The sequence below is a fragment of the Emydura macquarii genome, unplaced genomic scaffold (assembly GCF_026122565.2).
Source record: "Emydura macquarii macquarii isolate MOO-44397 ecotype Brisbane River unplaced genomic scaffold, CSIRO-AGI_Emac_v2 contig_1790, whole genome shotgun sequence".
In the NCBI taxonomy this organism is placed as follows: domain Eukaryota; kingdom Metazoa; phylum Chordata; order Testudines; family Chelidae; genus Emydura; species Emydura macquarii.
The window spans coordinates 13609712-13629814 of record NW_027131927.1 but is presented as its reverse complement, the minus strand read 5'-3'; the positions used below and the strand labels follow the sequence as shown (position 1 = coordinate 13629814).

The following is a 20103-nucleotide window of genomic DNA, read 5'->3' as shown; positions in this document are numbered from 1 at the left end:
GAAGTTACACATTTAAATCCCATTGAATTTTGGTGAGCTTTTCAAAGGTATTGATTTTGCAACCTAGAAATTCTTTTAACTGGGATTTAGGTTCCTTTCCTGCTTAAATACTTTTCAAAATCCCACTAGACACCTATTTGCATCTTTAGGTTTATTTGAAAATCGGGCCCTAAGACTCTTTTGGAAATCCAGGCACTAAAATATGCGTCGCTGTGTAGCTGAGCTCTTCTGTAAATCTGGTCCTATGAATCTTTGGGTAATAATCTGTCAGGTGTGTACAGCATGTTGATTGTCATGTATTTAATTGTTCTGCAGTGATCTTGATAATAAGCAATGAAAAATGATGTGTTTGTGCTGTCTTTCTGACTGTGTGTCTCATGCTGATCACCATGGTATTGGAGCCCTGGTGCTGAATTGTTGGTGGGATCGTGCCTTTAATCCAAATAACGTGTAGACAGATTTTCAAACCTTTTCTTTTTGTTAAAGCTTGGGTTGACAATAATGTACTCAGTGTGCTTTGTTCATGGTCTAGGTCAGACATTCTCTGATTAGAGGTCTGGCGCTCCTTTTGTTTTGATTACTATAACCTCCAGCCGGGTTCACCTCCCATTTGGATTATGGTTCTGGCAACTTTGATTGCACATAAAAGTAGGCAAAATGTGAGCAAAGCTTTCAGAGTGAGTCTCAGGCTGCAGTACTAAAGCACCAGAAGAAACCTTCCAGGAGTAAATGCATTGTTAACATCTGGGTTTAACGTTATTGAGCATGCATCTCCCAAATGCTCATTATGGTTTAAGTTGAAGGTGCTTTAAAAAAAACTTTGAGGCTGTACACCTATCTTTTTTTACTGTGGGTTTTTTTTTTGGGCAAATTATTATTGTTTGTTACCTGTATTGACATCTAGAATCAGCATGTACCTATATTGCTTCTTATCTATTCAGTGACACAGTTGGATTCAATAGCTGGAAAAACTTCTGCTCCATGCTACACAAAGAATGTCTTATTTTCACCCTCAGTAATATTCACATGAGAAGAACTGCTGACTTCAATGCAAGTGCTACTCAGTGTGAATAGGTGTTCCAAGATCATGATTTAACGTGAGTAATTTATAGGCAGTGGTGGTAATCTCAGTGTGCCAGTTTTAGAGCCACATTAATCTAAGGATGACTTTGCTAGGCTTGTGGCTCTTGAATTACTCGGTGAGCATTTCTATAGAAACATGGGACTGGCTGGGGCTCCAGCCTTGTAACATTTTCCTTTAGTTCATGTGTCTGATCAGAATTTATGATAGGAAGGTCGTAAAACCATTGCCCAAATGATCTAACCCATGGGAAGTTTGGGAGCTAGGGAGAGGAACAAAAGAACCAGAACTGCTGGCTCCCTGCTCATCCTTACCAACAACCAACAAGGCCAAAGATGAAGAGAGAAGGGAAATGTCTTTTGTAGAAGCCAGGAAAAGGGGGAAGAAGGAGAAGGAAAAGAAATCTCTCCCGCTCCCTTCCAGCTGTCAGAATGAGGGGAAGGACAAAGACGATTTTGACCTGGATTCTTTGTTTTCCATTCCAATGTGTAATGCAGGGGAGTGGCCACAGGGAAATAGATACCTATAATTACATTAAAAAAAAAAAGTCAGCCACAACTCAGTATGTTAGAAGAATATTTAGGTTGCAAAATCAAATGCTCAGTGGCAGGAAATGCCAGATTTACAGTTGTCCATGTAACCTTAATTATGCCGTGGACTGAGTAAGGTGGCAGTGTTGCCAATTCTTGCGATATTATTGTGATTTTTGCGATATTTTGCCATTTTAAACCCCCAGCTCCTGGAGGCATGTGAGTACAAGAGATTGCCAGCTTACATTACAAAGAAGCGTCTGGTCCTCATGGTTGTGGAGAAGAACTTTAAAAATGTGATACAAGTGCATCATAAAGACTCAAAAACCAGAAGGCAAAGAAAAAGACCCCCACATTGGGTGGGAAGGGAAGGGTAATCTCACAAATTTTAAATTAATGGCATGATTCTTGGAGGAACCTGATTCACAATATTTGAACATTTGGGGATGGAGACATTGTAAAGGTGTTGTGGAAAAAATAGTAAGTGGTCATGTAATTAAAGGCTGTATAATGCACATGCCCAAAGAAGGGTGAGTTGGTGGGCTGCCACACAATTCACATACAACATGGTTCCATTTTTAGTGGAAATGGGACATTAACCATTCCCCCAGTCTATGCTAAAGCTTTGGTTTGTCCAAGGTTAGCACGAGGTAGGGATATAAAAGGAGTTCTCTGGTTAAAAACTTGCTTTAATAAATCTCAGTATGGAGACGGGTAGCCTTTAACTTGGATTAAATCTTTTTTTCCTCTATCAGCTATTTTGTTACCCTTATGTCGCAAACGTTCTTTCATATGTACTTATATACAGCCAGAGCCCCTGAAAGCAGCCTCAGTGAGATTTTACTCGTGAACTTAAAAAATATTCCTCTCTTTATTTATTTAAGTCTGCTCTCCGCCAGGCAAGTCTTTTCCCTTTGAAACACAGCACACAAAAGATGGTAGGGAATATGTGAGCATTTGTTAGTTAATATAGATATCAACTCTGAGGCAGACAAACTGAATCTGAGGGAATGATGAAATCCAAGGTACTGTCATCTACGAGTGGCTTGCTTTGTAGCTGCTACTTTGTCTTTCCTATGGTTGAACTGCCTGCAGGATCCCGTGCCCGGCCTTTAAATCATGTTGTATGCATCTCCTCGTAGGAATGTGCAAAAAAAAAAATAGTTTGGTTGTGTTAGCCACAACCTTTTTATCCATTGATCTACCAGGAGCAGACAGGGAGCAAAGGACAAACGTGCCACCAGCGTGGCTGCTGAAATGAAAGGAAGGTCTGAAGGTGTCAGTCTTGTGGGGAAAAAGTTCCAGAGGGGTAGCCGTGTTAGTCTGTATACAGCAAAAACAATGAGAGTCCGGTAGCACTTTGAAGACTAACACATTTAATTTCTGCAGGCATAAGCTTTCGTGGGCTGCAACCCACTTTGTCAGATGTCAGCAGCCCACGAAAGCTTATGCCTGCAGAAATTAAATTTGTTAGTCTTTAAAGTGCTACAGGACTCTCGTTGTTTTTGCTGTATACAGACTAACACGGCTACCTCTCTGGAACTTTTTTCCCACAAGACTGACACCTTCAGACCTTCCTTCCATTTCAGCATTGTTTTAGTCTTGTGGGAGTTTTGGTAATGGTTGAAGTGATTACACAAAAATAGTAATGTGCTCCTTACAGCACGGCGCTACTGAGAGCTGCGGAGGATGGCAGTGGAAGGGTAATGAGAATCCAAAGCTGCAGGCAGCTTTCAGCCTCATTTTGAGTCCTGACTGAAATGCTAACCTCCTTCCCTGGGTGATTTTCAGCATGCAGTTGGAGTGCTGTGAAATTATAAATGGGACACAGGTTTTATAAAGCACCTATGACAGTTTGTATGTGCAGATATTTGTAAAACCATTTGGGGAAGATTAATCGAAATAAAAAAAAAATGGCTTGCGTTTTTTACAATTCCTTTATTTATTTTTAATTGTACAGATTCCAGCTGTTATTTAATATTTTATAACGTTGTTTATTATGACTCTCAGTGTGCTGGATGTGAAAATATTTTGCTACCCAAAGCCAGTGTATCTGAAGGTTTGGATTCCCAATTCATTATTCCCCCACTTTTCAATTTAAAGATTTTGTGCCTTGTTTCTTTCTTTAGGAAAAATAATCTTTGAGGACCAGATCCAAGCCACAATGAAGTTAAGAGAAAGACTCTCATTGACTTCAATGGGCTAGGGATTAGGTCCTATGTTGTTTTGAGTATGTACTAAACATGCTTTGTTTCTTTGAATATAAACAGAGTGGCTCTAATGAAAGCCATCAGAAAAGGGCAACAGGGCAGAAACGGGTAAGGAATAGAGCTCAATTTTTGGTACTCTCTTCTTTTAAACTAGGCAAATTGAGGAGAATGTGCCAAACAACTATAAAATATTCTGCTGCTGCTGCTGCTATTTGTCTTTACAAACTTTTTTTTTTTTAAATAGTTATTAGGCCAAATTCTTACCTGAGTAAAGAAATTGATCAGTTCCTATTCTGTGCCTTTTTTGCATTATGTTCCTTTGCCTTAACTAATGGTTGTCAGCAAGAAGAGATAAGAAAATTAATGCCTGAGTTCTGAAATTTTCCTCAATATCAGACTTTGGAAAAAATGTTTGGAAGTTGTATGACTTTAGGGTTGAAAGGATTAGATTTTTATCAGTAAATGTTGATTTCACTGTGCACACACACATGGACAAAAAATATTTCCAATGATGAAAATAGAAATTTAGAGATAAGCAGACTAAAAAACTCTTATATACTTCATATAAACTCTGTATATGTTTTTACAAGTGGTTTTGAAAATTGTGTTTTAATGGTTATAAAGCTTTAACTTTTTGAATCTTTGTATTTAGTGTCATTAAATAATTGTCTGACCCCCCCATAATTTTCTTGCAACTACAAAAACTTAAATTGATGATAAAAAAGTCCCAGATGCTTAAAACCTACAATAGTGAAAATGTATATTGATACAAATCTAAAAAAGGCTTATAAATAAACCGTGACCTGTCTGTGCCAAGGTCAGGGCAGGCTGCAAAGGGAAAGCAGATTCTCCCAGCACTGGTGGGTAACACTGAAATTAGACTCCTCAACCAGCCACAAACAGTGCTTCAAATTCCCCACACTGGTTATCAAGAAGCTAAAACAAAAAATACACAGCCCTTTTTACTGCATTTCAGGCTCAGGCCCCCAATCAGCCACTAGGTCCAGTAAAGAGATAAGTTATTAAAGCTCTATGCTCTTTACCAAAGAGGTTCTCCTGACCCCAAAGGGTCAGCCACATTGCCAGATCAATATAAGCTTGAATCTTACCCAAAATACCACACTGCCAGCCAATCCTTTAGTAACTAAGCCTAAAGGTTTATTATAAAAGGAAAGAAACATACAAGGTGAGAGGTGTTATATGATTAAAGCAGTCAGATACATGCAAAGGATTTGAAAGTCCATATCTATCAGGTTTTCCGTAGAATTGTGGAGTTTGCAGGCTTGTATCATCCCTCTGGTATACATCCAGTACCTGGATAGTTCTCAGTCCTTTATTTCACAGCTTCAGTTGCAGATGAGTTGATCCAGAGGTAGGAAGCAGGAAGACTGAAGACAATATGGATGTGGTGCAGCTGCCTTTTATAAGTGGATTGCCATATGGCTTGTTGTTTCAAACACAAGCCCTCAGCACATGGCATGGAAAAGCCTCAGAGAGAATCCCCTGTCCATAAGGCATGTTCTTACATGTCCTGGTGACTCATCAGGCCTAGCCCTGGTTTTACTCCCTGGGCTCATCCTCCCTCTGAGTTTTCTTGATGGGCCATTAAGCCCGTTTATTGCTTCCACCATTCTGTCTGGGTTGTCGCCCAGAAACACAGCACTAGTTGAAATACAGATATGCCAGACATCATGATAACTGACAGTATTAAGATGATACATACACACAAAAATATTATCATGTTCAGCAAATTGTAACCGTTCTAATGGTACCTGACATGGCACACCCCATATGAATAATTGTAATTTTACAATATTGATGTTAAATAATATTATAAATGGTCCCCCTACTCCTAACAGTGTCACATAAACACTAACATTACCCATCCAAATTATAATAGAATTTTGCCATGCCTAAAGATCTCATATAATTCCCTCCCACTGGTAGAAGCCACCACTTCCCAGCTGCTCAGGGCTTGTGTGTTGCACTTGTGGAAGGGGCACAGGAAGCTTCCTGGAAGTGAGTTGCTAGCATGCACCTGCTGGTTGGAGTTTTCATGCTGATGCTTTTCACACCCTCCACAGTGCTGTGAGGAAGAGCACAGCTTTCTTTTAGAAATCCTGGGTCTGATTCACCGCTGCCTTGCTGCAGGCTGACGTAGGGGTGTGACTCCATTGAGTCAGTGGAATACTGCCAACCCCGACATTCAACAATGATGAGTCAGGCCCCCCTAAATCACAAGAATGGCTTAAAAATCATGAGATGCATAAAAAGGATGCATGTCAGGTTCTTTTTATTTGCTGTCTAATTTTCTCCACAACCAGGAGGGATGGAATCTCCTTTTCTTTTCTTTTCTTTTCTTTTCTTTTCTTTTCTTTTCTTTTCTTTTCTTTTTTTAAATAGAGATTCTCACATAATCACATGACCTAGGAGCTGGGGCTTCGAGTAACACTATCTCCTTAACCTTGTGATAAAATGGTAAAAAGCGGCAGCTCTGTAAAGCAAGCTCAATGTGTCTATGCCTATGCATTGCTGCAGTCAGTGGGAGCACACCGAAATGGCTGTGTTACCACTTCCACAGGCTTCTTCAGTGCAGGAGGATATTCATTATTCTTTTTGGCATTAAAGATTTTACCTCATGTAACTTCCGTGAGGTTGCACAGGGTATACACCAGAGGAGAATTGGCTTGGACACATTCCTTGTTTGTTTAAACTTTCTAATACAGTGGCTGGAGGCAAGTTTGCAGATGGATGAAAAAGTAAATTTTTGCTTTTGATTCTGGAAGACATGGTCAGTGTAAGTTAAATTAGATCTACTTTGTTCATAGCAGGAATAGGTGGTACATCTGGTAACTTGTCATGAGAAATCAAGGAATGTCAGACTAAATTGCCTTACAGTAAAGTAACTGAACTAATGGAAGAATGATTCAAGGATACTTACACCTTATCTGGAAGAAAGCACTTGTCATTTAGCAATAATTGTGACTCGTATGATTGTCATGTGCCTTTCCTAGTGTGACATTCTGGAAGTGACATATGCTATCCTCGTTACAGTGTTGAAAAGTGTCCCAAATTGCACTAAGTGCACAGAATAACAATCCAGATCCGAAAGGTGGCGGGAAAGAAGCCGTTTGCCTGAGAAAAAGTTCTGTGATAGGAAGAGAAGTGCTTGTGTCTTGCCAGTGTTGAGCTGGAAGCTATTTCTTAATAGCCAGCTCCTAAGGAAATCGCAGAGATTTCCCAAAAGTAAAGCATGGAAATGTGATGGCACACCATGCCGGTCAGATGCTTGTAGGGAGGGAGTGGATTTTTTTGTTTGTTTTTCAGTGCAGGAATTTACATGTACCAAAATTCTGCTCTCATTTGCATCAGCACAACCCCTCTGAAATCACTGCGGCTGGATTGTTATAACCCAGGGCAGATTTGCCCCACTCTGGTGTGTATGGACATGTGGGTTATCTCTGGGACTTTCAAATGTTCAAAGCAAGCGATATAAATCTGTGCTGGATCCTCCTTTGGAATGGAGAGAACCACAGGAATGGCTGAGGGTGCAAGAGTTCCCATGGAGCTTCCTTTTCCAGCAGCTGTTTCATCTGAAGCAGGAGGAGACGGGGTTTTGTGGGCGGGATTTAGAGGCACAGTCAGACAAAGCGTATAGATCCCAAGGATTTGCAGGAAGTGGAAGCCCCAGGCTGGCACATGCAGAGGCGTACGTGTGCGGAACTGGCCTCTTGTTGTCATCTCTATGCTCCTTAGTCCTCATGGGTCCTTCATGAGCCATGTGGACGCAGTTTACCATCAATCTCAGAGGGTAGAACCACTCCCAATTGGATAGGGACTCTGATAGCCTCAGGGTTGACAAGGGACAATGGCTAAAAGAGTGTCTAGTGGCCTGCTTCAACCCACCCTGCACCCAAAATCCCCTGGGGCTCCAACCCCGCAGATCTTGGGTGGCAAGGAGGCTCCTGACTTTGCATGGATGACCAACATCTGCAGCAGGATTGTTGTTGACTGAGTATCCGGTGGCGCAGGAGGCGAGAGAGAGCCTAGGAACATAGTAATGGCTTTACCAGATCAGAGCAGTGGTCCTTGCAGGCCAGTCTCCAAGACGGATGGAAGTGATCCAGCTGGAGTTGCTTGGTTATTTAAATTAACGGCATACTCTCTGTTAGCCTTCCAAGCAGGTCGCAAGGCCCATTTTTTTCACCTCAGGCATTTGTGAGGAGGCCAGGGGGAGTTGGAGGTTGGTTTTAGGTAGGAATCTGATGAGTTATGTGGAGGGCCTTTGGTTTCAGTGATCTGGAAAATGTATAAGTGGCTGGCTGAGAATATCATTCTGATAAGTGTGAAGTTCTCTGGTGGTGTGTGTTCCATTTTGGAGGGGCTGGTAGCTCTGGATATGTGCCAGACGTGGGGAAAAAATAATTTATTTGCACTTTCTTATTTAAGTCTGCACTCAGGGCCTGGAACTGAGCGTCAGCAGCATGGGGTGACAGTGGAACCAAATCCATCTGTGGAAATGCAATGTCCAGGGTAGTAGGGGACCATGCATCAGGGAAGAATGCAGGGGCAGAGAAGAAACCCAAGTGGCAAAATGTGTTCAAGGGAGCAGGGTGAGACACAGATGAATAGAACAGATGGGAGAGGGAGAGAAAGTGAAGAGAAAATAGAGACAATGTGATGAATTGTTTTTCCAAACAGACTAAAGCCTGATCTCATAAGACTTACTTTAAAAGACACCAGTACTTTCCTAATGTTACGTTTCCATGTAAGCAAGTCAACTGGGCTGCCACATGAATGTGGCATAATGACGAATGGAAGAGGACTGGGAGGTGGTCGATGAGAAAACCAGTAGTAGGGGACATGGTTTGTGTGGTCACCAATGGCAATGGAGACTGCCAATTCAAGTGGGGAAGATTTGTATAGTCACCCGTGGGAGGGGAGGTGGTCTATAAGGCAGCCAATGGGACGAGAGATGGTCTGTTGGGATGTGGTCCACACCTTAATTCCTGGGCCCATTTTATTTTCATTAATGCTCGTATGACAGCCCTCCTCGGCAACATGTTTTCAGGTTCTTATGTTAGCGTCTCACTTATCACCATCAGACAACATGGAGTCATGCAATATGCCCCTTGGCAGTTTTAAATGAAAACCCTAAAGGACCAGTGTCTAAGCTTCTCATGATATTCTCTTGTCACAGCTGATATTTCGAACCTTTTTCTCACGCCGTAAATTATGCCACAGATTGAAAAAGGTATTGCCTGAATAGCAGGCTGTTTGTGTGTGTATTTTAAAATTAGCACCTGAATCTGAGACTGATCTGTCATATGCTCTTTGCCTTGTTTTTTTAATTGGATCCATGGTATCTTTGCCCTTTTCCTAGACAGTCTGTGTGAACTGAATGTCACCCTATTGATGGAGGAAAGTGCAACTCTAGCTTCTGTTAACTCACTAGCTGAAGTCTATTGGAAATTTCTCATTCAGAAATAGGTCTTCTATAAATGATTTAACATGAGGCCATTGAAATGTGTTTGTGTTTTCCTTCTTAAGGCTCTTAAAGACTTAGAAGAAACATTTAGCACCATATTAATGTTGCATTTTTGTTTTAATCCTGCAGATAGCATTGATTTATATCTCAAAATGTGTACTGCAGAAAGGAATTAAAATGTGCAATGCAATTTTTCAATTCTGCTGTGCTTAATTTTTTCATGAAAATACGTTCAGCTAGATGTTGTCATATTAATGTGCCAAGTTTTCTTTTTCATTAACTATTATGACACATATTTCATTAGCTAGGGCTTCTAGTTTGGTTTTATTCCTTTGTTGTTTGAAGTGCTTTGTATAATGTCTAAAATATTAATCAAGAAAGTCAAGACCAGGTTGAAAAGGTGGTGATTAGCCAAAGCTCTGTCCACCTTTTCAGGGATGGATATAAGAAGCAGAAGAATAATAGAATGATTACAATCTCTGAAGTAACAAAAAAAAGTGGTTTATCTAATCAGAGGAGAAATAAAGTGTGCTCTCCTACATGAAGATAGGAATGAAGAAAATCAGATTAAATGGCAGAACAAGAGATTTTGCACCATAGTGTGAAAGGTGGGAGGACTTGATAAGATCTGGATGCTTTTCTCTTGTGAATGTTCAGAGATAAGCAGCCTTAACTCATTTGCACCTCCTTTTCCTTTCTGGCTCTGATGACTGCTTTATTTTTTGTGGCAAGTGGGAATGATGAGACAGATTCTGATCTCAGCTGTAAATTGGCATATCCTGCTTGCAGTCCTTGGAGTTACGCTCCATTTACATTGCTGCAACTGAGATCAGAATCTGGCTCAATTAATCCATTTGTGCTTGTATCAGCTCTCGTATATTATTTTAGCACGTGGAAGAAACAGGAAACATGGCTGGATTTAATCTGTATAGCTAAGCAAATGAGCTTTCTATTTTTGTATATTCCCACAATTACAAATCCTGGATTTGTTTTATGAAAATCAGATTAATTTCACAACAGTGGAGAGCCTGAGACTTGGGTGTTTTGAACACCAGTCGTGTGTAGATATACAATAAGCAACATGATTCTACAAATTTTCAACACTCCTTTGAGTAAAGCAATTATTAGAAATTTGTCATATGGAGTAATTGTCACCTGTAGCAAAGTTTAATTATTTGGAAATGGAGGAAATTATATGGAGGGTCACTCAGATACTCTCTAAACATCATCTTTGGGCCTCTACGGAAGTAAAATGCCTTGCTCTCACATACCACTTTTCAGCTGCAGTTCTCAAAGCGCTTTACAAAGAAGGTCACAACCCTTGTGAAATCAGCATCCAGAAGCACAGAGAGGCTTAGCCAAGGTCACTGGCAGAGCTGAGAATAGAACTGGGGTCCTTTAAGTCCCACTTTAGTGTGCTACCCACTAGGCCACACTGCCCCCCCTGCTGCAATGATTACTGTCTTCAGAGGGTAAATGTCAGCCCTTTATAGCTCCTGCTCCTGTTCAAGGGAACAGTAACACTTCCACTGACTTCATTAGTGCCGGATCCAACCTCACACGGTCATGCAGGTTCATGCACGCTTGATTAGACAATTCCTGTATAGCAACTATTTGTTGTCATTAGCGGGCTTTTCTAAATATGTATAACCTCAAAAATAAATTAAAGGGACATCATCAACTTGGAAGTCAGACTTTTATCTACTGCAGGGCCAAGTCACACCTGACTTACTGGTTCTGAGAGAAGGTGGTGGAAAAAATCTCATTTTAGTCATATGTTACACACATGTAAGGCTTTGTCGGCGAGGGGACTTATTTAAGGGGGCTGCTTACACAGTGAGGTGCCGCTCACTGAGAGAAAAGGTGTCTGACTCTGGCCCTATCAGAATAGGTTTGATTGTGTCGTGACTGCCACACCCCTACTGGCGAGGCAGGCCCAGTTTGCTGCTCCATCTGCCAGGGAGGCAAGTGGGCCCTTCATTCACATTGCCAGCATCCCAGCCTTTCATTCCAGATCCGTTTTGAGGCAGGGTGTAACCAGAAATAATTGCCCTGATTCTAGGGGAGAAGGTCAGCCTGTAGGGAGGGGAGTAGGGCCAGGAAATGAGGGGAAGGGTAGAGAGAAAAGAGCCAGAGGAGAAAGTGCAGTGGGAATGGGTGTGTCTACACTGCAGCTGAGAGGTGTGACGGTACCAAAGGCAGAGACTGCTCAGGTATGTACCCAGAGGTCCTGGTGGGCAGGACTGGGCAATACAGCTGCTCGTGCTGCTGCAGCTTCGTTATGCTTATTACCCCACCTAACTTTCATTTAGCTAGATAAAAACTAGCTCAGCTGTATCCACACCTGCTTCAGTCACACCACCGGACTGCCGTGTAGACGTACCCAGCGAGCAAGTGGTGGGAGGAGGAGACAAACGGCTTTGCTAACTGTGGCTTTACCACCCTTTCCCTTCCAGCAGTCTGGCACCCCCTTGCATTTTCCTGCTGTTTATTTTCTTCTCTTTCGTTTAGAATTTGAATAAAAAATGTCATGAGAATTCAGCCTGGTGATAATAACTTGAGGGTGTTTCCTGTCGCCTCTGCAATGACCATGTCCTGAGATAATACCCCAGGACTGAAGGTTTCAGACAATATTTACTATAAACAGGTTGGCCTTTGGCTTTAGAGCATATTCAGCCCTCGACATGGCTATTACTTTGTAATCAGGGTCTACCTCATGTTCACATTATACTCTTTGTCCTTGGATTTCTCACAATGATGCATTGACCAATATAATTAGAAGCAAACATCAAAACTGAACAAGCCCGAGAGTAGATGAAAAAGATCCTTATATCCCTGCAGGTGAACAGATCAAAAATAGGAGAAATGAACAACATTGAAAACATCATTAGTTCTTCAAGTCCCCTGTCTGCAACACTGTGCCACTTAGTGGGTTGATCTGATCTTTAAATGTGACACTTCACTTGTCAAAAGCAGAGAAAACTTAGATGCTAGCAGAAAGAAGATTTGGCACTGCAGAGTGCTATTGTAGGTGATATCTCTGTGCGGCTTGCAGATGTGCAGTTGACTAAGGGGCAGCATTTCTTCAAAGCGGTACATTTAAAACTAATTTTGAAATCAGAAACATGGTTATACAATCCTCATTAATGGCTTGATTGTGACTGCATTGGAGCCCTGTGTAAGAAGCAGGGTGTAGTAGTAGCACAATGCCTGGAGTAGTCCAGGAGTCACAATTGCTCCGACTTGAGGGGATAGCCAAAACTCCACCTATCCCAGGCCCCTCTGTGCCCATTCCCTGCCTACCAGCATGGAGGGGAAAAGTGGTTCCGAGGAATCTACTTTTCCTCCTGTGCACTGCTCAGTGATGCTGTGGGGTCATGCCATGAATAAATGGGGGAACCTTATACCTTCACTCCACTGCCTGCCTGCATAGAGCAAGCCACAGTCTCATCCTAAATATTGCATCTCTTTTAATTCCATTGCTTAACAAACCCACAATTAACAAAAGCAACAACAGAAAAGAATTCCCCCCCCGGTTCTCACTTGTTCCCAAAGAGAATTGATCCAGCGTCCTTTATGTTCAGCAAGAATCTTTCCTCTGACTTCGTGGGACATTGGCTCAGTCCTAGAGTTTGGAAATCTCTGTCGTTTTAATATTCTCATTTCTTTTCTTCCAGCAATGCATCCCTCTCGTGAGAAAGTCAAGATTTTTAGGGATTTATGGCTGGCTTGCTTCTTTTTGTTTGATTGTTTTTTTTAAGTAATCCTTTCTCTTTTTGCACAGTGGGAAGAAATTGGTGAGGTGGATGAAAATTATGCTCCGATACACACATATCAAGTGTGCAAAGTCATGGAACAGAATCAGAACAACTGGCTTCTGACTAGCTGGATCTCAAATGAAGGAGCCTCCCGGATCTTTATTGAACTCAAGTTCACTCTGAGGGACTGTAACAGTCTTCCAGGAGGACTCGGGACCTGCAAAGAGACTTTTAACGTGTATTACTTTGAATCAGACGATGAAGATGGGAGGAACATCAAAGAAAACCAGTACATCAAGATCGACACCATTGCTGCTGATGAGAGCTTCACCGAGCTGGACCTCGGTGACCGAGTCATGAAGCTGAACACTGAGATCAGAGATGTTGGGCCTCTGACCAAAAAGGGATTTTACCTGGCTTTCCAAGATGTAGGCGCCTGCATCGCCCTGGTTTCCGTGCGAGTGTACTACAAAAAGTGCCCTTCGGTTATCCGCAACCTGGCCCTCTTTCCTGACACCATCACTGGGGCAGATTCCTCCCAGTTGCTGGAAGTGTCAGGCTCGTGTGTAAACCACTCTGTGACCGATGAGCCTCCAAAGATGCATTGCAGTGCAGAGGGGGAATGGCTGGTGCCCATTGGAAAATGCATGTGTAAAGCAGGGTACGAGGAGAAGAACAACACCTGTCAAGGTAAGAATTTGCAAGGGAAATTGGCTTTCTGGTTTTGCATTACACACATCTTGGGCCATATTCAGGTATGCTCACTCATGCTGCGGAATACCTTATGTCACAGATAGTTTCACTAAAGTCAAATGGTTCTCATTGACACTAAAGTCTCTTTAAACGGCTCGGGTAGTGTCAAGAGGCTTTAAAACTGTAATTTGCTCCTCCTTAAAGGACTTTTTACACTGCCAGAGTGCTATGAGTGTTGAGAACCTGGTCTAGTGATTGTACTTGTGGTGTAACATGCTATTCAGCGTGAATGTGGAGATCGGAATCTGGCCCATTATATGGGTTATGTATATTTTTTTGAATGTTGGCATTTTTGGTTGATAAAATGTTTAAAGGTTTGTTTTCTCCCTTCTGGACTACTGCTTGGAAGCTTTACAGTTTGTTTCCGAAATCAAGATATAATTTAGTATATGTAAATTAATACATATTTATCTCTTTCTATTTAGTTCTCTGCAAAAAGCAAGAAAAGGGACGTTTCATATAATGGGAATTGCCTGCTTTGTCTTGCAGTTGCTTTGCTCCTGTGACGTTCAGCTGTTTAAAGTTAAAATAATACCTTAGGCTCCTGCAAAAACTTCCACATGTGCATAATGTTGCACTCATGAGCAGCCCATTGAGATCTCTGGGGTTGCTTACAAGAATAAATAAATACATCTCAAGGTTGGGACCTTAGACGAGATGTGTAGTTAATGGCAGCTAAGTATCCTAAAAGCTAAATAAACCCAATGTAAAAACCATTTAGAATGTGCTGGAACACTCTGGTATTACATGCTTGGTTTTTAAAATAACACTTCAATTTTAAGTGCATAATAGGCAGTTTATTAGAAAACTATTTGGTGATAACACAAACGAAAGGCCATTTCAATGCAATTTGTGCTTACTAGTGTTTTTTTCCCATTATTATTTGCAAGCTGTAATTAGAATGTGCATACTCCCTTGTAACTTGAAGACGCATTTTCATTCTGGTCGCTAGCTGCATGTTGTCACTGGTCTGTTGGTGTATAGGATAGTTTCCCTTTGGGCATCCAAACCGGGTTGAGTTCGTTTTCTTCCTTCCTGAAACGGGTGTGAGTTTGTCATGAGTGAGAGCAGGACATGTTCCCATGGTGGTTTCTCTTTGGGTATGTGTCAAACTAGGGTCCTGATCATGTAGTCCTTAATCACACAAAACTCCACTGAAGTCTTTGGGAGACACCCAGCGATAGCTGATGTGTCTTTCACATGTCTCCTAGGAGGAAGGGAGTAGAGAAGTTTACTTTTGGAGGAGAGGTCTTTCATCATAAAGAAACCCAGCTTTCACTAGGATATTCCTCTCTCTCTCTGAACACGCTGCAGATACTGACAGATCTAGCCCTTTTGTTCCTCCTTGCCCTGATAATGCATTCTCCACGTGTGGGGGAGAGATGCTTCCGGCTTAGCATTTGGCACAAGAGGAATGAAGCAGCATCAGTCAAAATGGAGGAAAACTTGATTGTTCAGGCAAGGGAATGGAGCCAGTTGTACTGGCAAGAACCAGCCTGCCTGCTAAAAATAAATTGCCCCAAAACAACAAATATTGATGAGATGCCATGGCTTCAGTAACCCAGAGCAGTTGGGCACTTCTGTTGGTTACTGAGCCTCTGATTCCCTTTCTCTCCCACGCTCACTGCTCTATTGGTTACCAGAGCTGGGACACCGTTCGGCTTTGGCTTTATTGGATCTTTCTGGGATGCTGCCAGCTGCAGCCATGGAGATTATCCAGACTAACAGACACCAGCTTTAAATACACCAAAAGCTTGTGATGGGGCTATGAAAAGAATCCAAAGACCCCTTTGTGCCGGTGTAACCTCTCGTGGGGTGCAGTTCTATCAGTATAACAATATTAGTATGATAGTGCCCCTATAGCTATGCCAGGAGATGGGTTGGCTTTAACTACACCGCTATAATTAAAGCAGTGCAGCTCTGGGGTGGAGTGCTAAGTCCTAAATTCCCTTGCAAGTCAGAGGCATTTAGAGTCTTTTGGCTCAGGGTCTCAAAGGTACTTAGGTGCCCAAAATCAAGGGGAGTTAGGTGCCTAAATATCTCTGAAGGTCTGAGGTTTAGGCACTTAATAAAATTTCCCCCCTAAGATTTAATTTAGGCTTGAGATATGTGATGTAGATTATTTTGCAGCTATACTCTGTACTGGAACAGCCTTTGGATACCCTGGTGCGTTTCCAACACCGAAAAACCTGAATCTGTTGATTGGTATTTCCCCTACAAAGATAACAGTCACTGAGCCCTAACATCTTGTCTGGACAATAGCAGGCTACATTCTTTTATTAGAGATGATGCAAGTGCCAGTCACCCTCACAAATACATGGGAACAATTGAAATCCCTTCTGTCTAAAAATCATTAATTGGCGACGATATCTTCAATTCATCATCTTGTCATCAGGGTGCTTTATGAAGGAGGCACAGAAAGCAACAGCCGAGCCATTTGTATCCTTTGGGACTTTCCGGTGACAGATATGACATGGCCTAATCTCATTATATAATTCAGTTATTATTTCAAATAACAGGGGCAGTCAAACTGCATTTATCTAACAAACAAAACTTCTTGTATTTTACACCTCTTTTGGCAACTCAGCCAATTTATCATCTGCTGTCACAAGATAACCAGTGATACATTGTGACCACGTGGGAAAACGCTAGTGAAAAGCCCTGGGTGCAAGGGTCATTATTCACGTGAATAAATTACTGCACATGTTAATAATAAAAATGAAAGGCAACACTCCCTGTCTATATACATTGACTGGGCCCAGCATTGATTGAGCGCAGGATCCGGTGGCAAGCTATTATTTTTGGCTCGGTTATGTTAGCTGTGGTTCAAAGGGTTCTTAAAAGCATCTCTGACAATATTCACTTGCTTGTAGCCACAAATTTCAATTCTGTTTGGTCGTATTTAGCCACTCCTGTGCAGGTCTCATCAGGGATTCTATTTCAGTTGGCGAAGGGCCAGAGCCTCAGCTGATGTATATTGATGGTAGCACCACTGAAATCAATGGAGCTTTGTTGATTTACACCATCTTAGGTTGTGGCCCAAATGACACTTTCTCATCTTTTTTTCCCCCTTATCTGCTTCGTGCATCTGAATGTCTGTATTTTACTGTGACTGCAATTTTGGATATGTTTGCTGCATACATTTGGTCTCCCTACTGGGACGTTACATAAGGAACTGATATTCCTTGAAAAGTGATTATGTAAAAAGGGCACTTTCTGGTTCAGCAAATCTGTTCCCTGTGTGTATTCAGCTTTTTCATCCCATTTTAGCAACAGCAATGTGTTTTTGCTACTTGTTACTCCTTTAAACACTGCAAAACCGAGGCAGCTGAAATGGAGGGAGCTGCTTTTCTCTCCTCCTGTCCTTTTCTGCTTGCCGTCAGTAGAATTGTTTACCAAGTTCCACTTATGCTGCTTGCCAGTTACAACTTTGTGGTCCTACTGGCAATGCTGGTTGCACAACTATAATTAAGGACTTGGACCCAGGTCCTCAAAATTATTTAGGTGCTTATCTACCATTGGGAGTTGAACACCTAAATACCTTTGAAAATCTACAGAACCTTTTTTCTGATACACATAAGGGGGAGAAAACCCAGCTTGAGTTTCAGATCCCAGGGAAAGTTTGCAAGGCTGCTAGCTAGAAAAGACATATTTTTTACTGGTAAACTTGGAGTAACCAGAATGGAAATGATTGGAATGCCGTGAACATAAGCCCTGCACTGCCATTTTCTTACAGTCAGTTTTCATAGTAGAATCACAAATATTTGTGGCTCATAGAAATGAAATGAATTATAGACTGAGCGACACCAAGACACAATAATGAATTCAGAGGAACACTAGTTTCCAGTGTGAACTACTGCTCTAAGTGACGTGAGACAGTGGTAGGCGTTGGAAGCCAATTTTAGCCAACTTGAAACAGGAGTGCACTGCAATTATACACATACAGGATCACGCAAAATAATGGAAGAAAATTTAAGCCAAATTTTATTTTAATGCCAGTCTTTGCTAGGGAGGAATTTCTTTAGAAATGAGTGGGAGACAATGTATGTATTTTAAAAAGGAATTGCCAACCGAAGAAATATTTCGTAGTTGAATTTTCCTTCAACTGGGTGTGTTTAAATAGCTTTATTATCTTGAAATATGATCTAATCCAATTATGATTTCATTTTTTCCTAAGTCAACTCTCTGAAGCAATATTTTTCTTCCAAACTTTTTTTTCTTTTGCTTACTCATTGTTTCTGTTGAAATTCATGCTAGTTATTGCCAAGAAAGAAGTAGATTTTCACTCAGAAACAAAGTCCTCAGCAAAAAATCCATGTTGTCAAATTTCTGCTTTGGATTTAATTACAAGTCATTGACAAAGGTAACCAAGTGCCCATAGTTCAAAAGTTTACCTGCTGAATCAACTCCCATGTGACTTTGTTGCTGCTTCACTCAGTGGCAAAGTCAAGTTACTGATGGGGTAGATTGCACCCTCAGCAAGTTTGCAGATGACACTAAGCTGGGGGGAGTGGTAGATACCCTGGAAGATAGGAATAGGATACAATGTGATGTAGACAAATTGGAGAATTGGGCCAAAAGAAATCTGATGAGATTCAACAAGGACAAGTGCAGAGTCTTCCACTTAGGACAGAAGAATCCCATGCACTGCTGCTACAGACTGGGGACTGACGGACTAGGCAGCAGTTCTGCAGAAAAGGACCTGGGGGTTACAGTGGATAAGAAGCTGGATATGAGTCAGCAGTGTGCCCTGGTTGCCAAGAAGGCTAATAGCATATTGGGCTACATTAGTAGGAGCATTGCCAGCAGATCACGGGAAGTGATTATTCCCCTCTATTCGGCATTGGTGAGGCCGCATTTGGAGTATTGTGTCCAGTTTTGGGCCCCCCCACTACAAAAAGGATGTGGACAAGTTGGAGAGAGTCCAGTGGAGGGCAACAAAAATGATTAGGGGGCTGGAGCACAAGACTTACGAGGAGAGGCTGAGGGAACTAGGCTTGTTTAGTCTGCAGAAGAGAAGAATGAGGGGGGATTTGATGGCAGCCTTTAATTACCTGAAAGGGGGTTCCAGGGAGGATGAAGCTAGGCTGTTCTCAATGATGGTAGATGACAGAACAAGGAGCAATGGTCTCAAGCTGCAGTGGGGCGGTCTAGGTTGGATATTAGGAAAAAGTTTTTCCCTAGGAGGGTGGTGAAACACTGGAATGGGTTACTTAGGGAGGTGGCGGAATCTCCATCTTTAGAGGTTTTTAAGCTGCGACTTGACAAAGCCCTGGCTGGGATGATTTGACTGAGGTTGGTCCTGCTTTGAGCAGGGGGTTAGAGTAGATGACCTCCTGAGGTCCCTCCCAACTCTAATATTCTATGATTCTGTGATCTTCAGCAGAGTCAGACAGTGGTGCAATTGAGGAGCTGTTTGAAATGGCTTCTCCAGAACAAGCCTCCTGGCTTGTCAAGTAGTGGAAAGAGATTCAGCCAGAGATGGTGGCTCTTGGAGCTGTGTTGGAAGGGAATTGGTGCAAAGACTGAGGCATGGCCACAGCAGTGGTATCAGAAGGTGAGTGCAGCTGATGCCAGACAGAATGCACGCAGAGCTGCACTGGAGCATAGGCTGAAGTTTGATTGCTAATGAGCTAGATTGTCTTTGAGTGTTGAGCTCAAGTGAGTGGGAAAAGGATATTCTGGGTGTGGTCCTGGCCCTATTAAAATCAGTAGGCGTTTTGCCATTGACTTTGCTGTATTTGGAGCTGGGAAGGAATGTTGTCCCCGATCAGATTGGCAGAGTCCTTATGGGGTTTATGTTTTCCTCTGCAGCATGGGCAGGGGTCACTTGAACTAGAGTAAATGGTGGATACTGTGTGGCTTGAAGTCTTTTAAATCAAGATGTGAGAACTTCAGTAACTCAGTCACAGGTTCAGGGTCTATTACAGGAGTGGGTGGGTGAAGTTCTGTGGCCTGCGATGTGCGAAGGTCAGACTAGATGATCACAATGGTACCTTCTGGCCTTAAAGTCTTCTAGTGGTATGAGACTTTAATGAGGTCAAGATTTCACCTTCTGTCCACCTCCAGTGCCAGAATGGGTTTGGAAGAGGAAAGCGTTTCCTCTGTCCCCTCTCTCTCCACCTGTGTAGGATCTGCTACATTCTGGATTTAAACTGTGGATCATTGTCAAAGCTAGAAACAGTGAAGAATATGGGAGTATTCTCATTTGGGACTACTCAGGTGAGAAATACAAGCAAGATTTTCCCCTAGAGGCATAATGGATAGCAAGCAAAGTCCAGTG

At 42.1% G+C, this 20103-nt stretch overlaps 1 protein-coding gene across 7 annotated transcripts in view; it reads left to right on the top strand.

The window, feature by feature from the left end:
- Positions 1-20103, top strand: part of EPHA5 (EPH receptor A5) — a 292850-nt gene that overhangs the window by 52478 nt on the left and 220269 nt on the right. For all 7 annotated transcript variants that reach the window (XM_067556908.1, XM_067556907.1, XM_067556905.1 and 4 more), the window contains exon 3: positions 13094-13757. In XM_067556908.1, coding sequence (XP_067413009.1) covers positions 13094-13757 — 664 coding nt within the window. The remainder of the gene's footprint in view (positions 1-13093; positions 13758-20103) is intronic.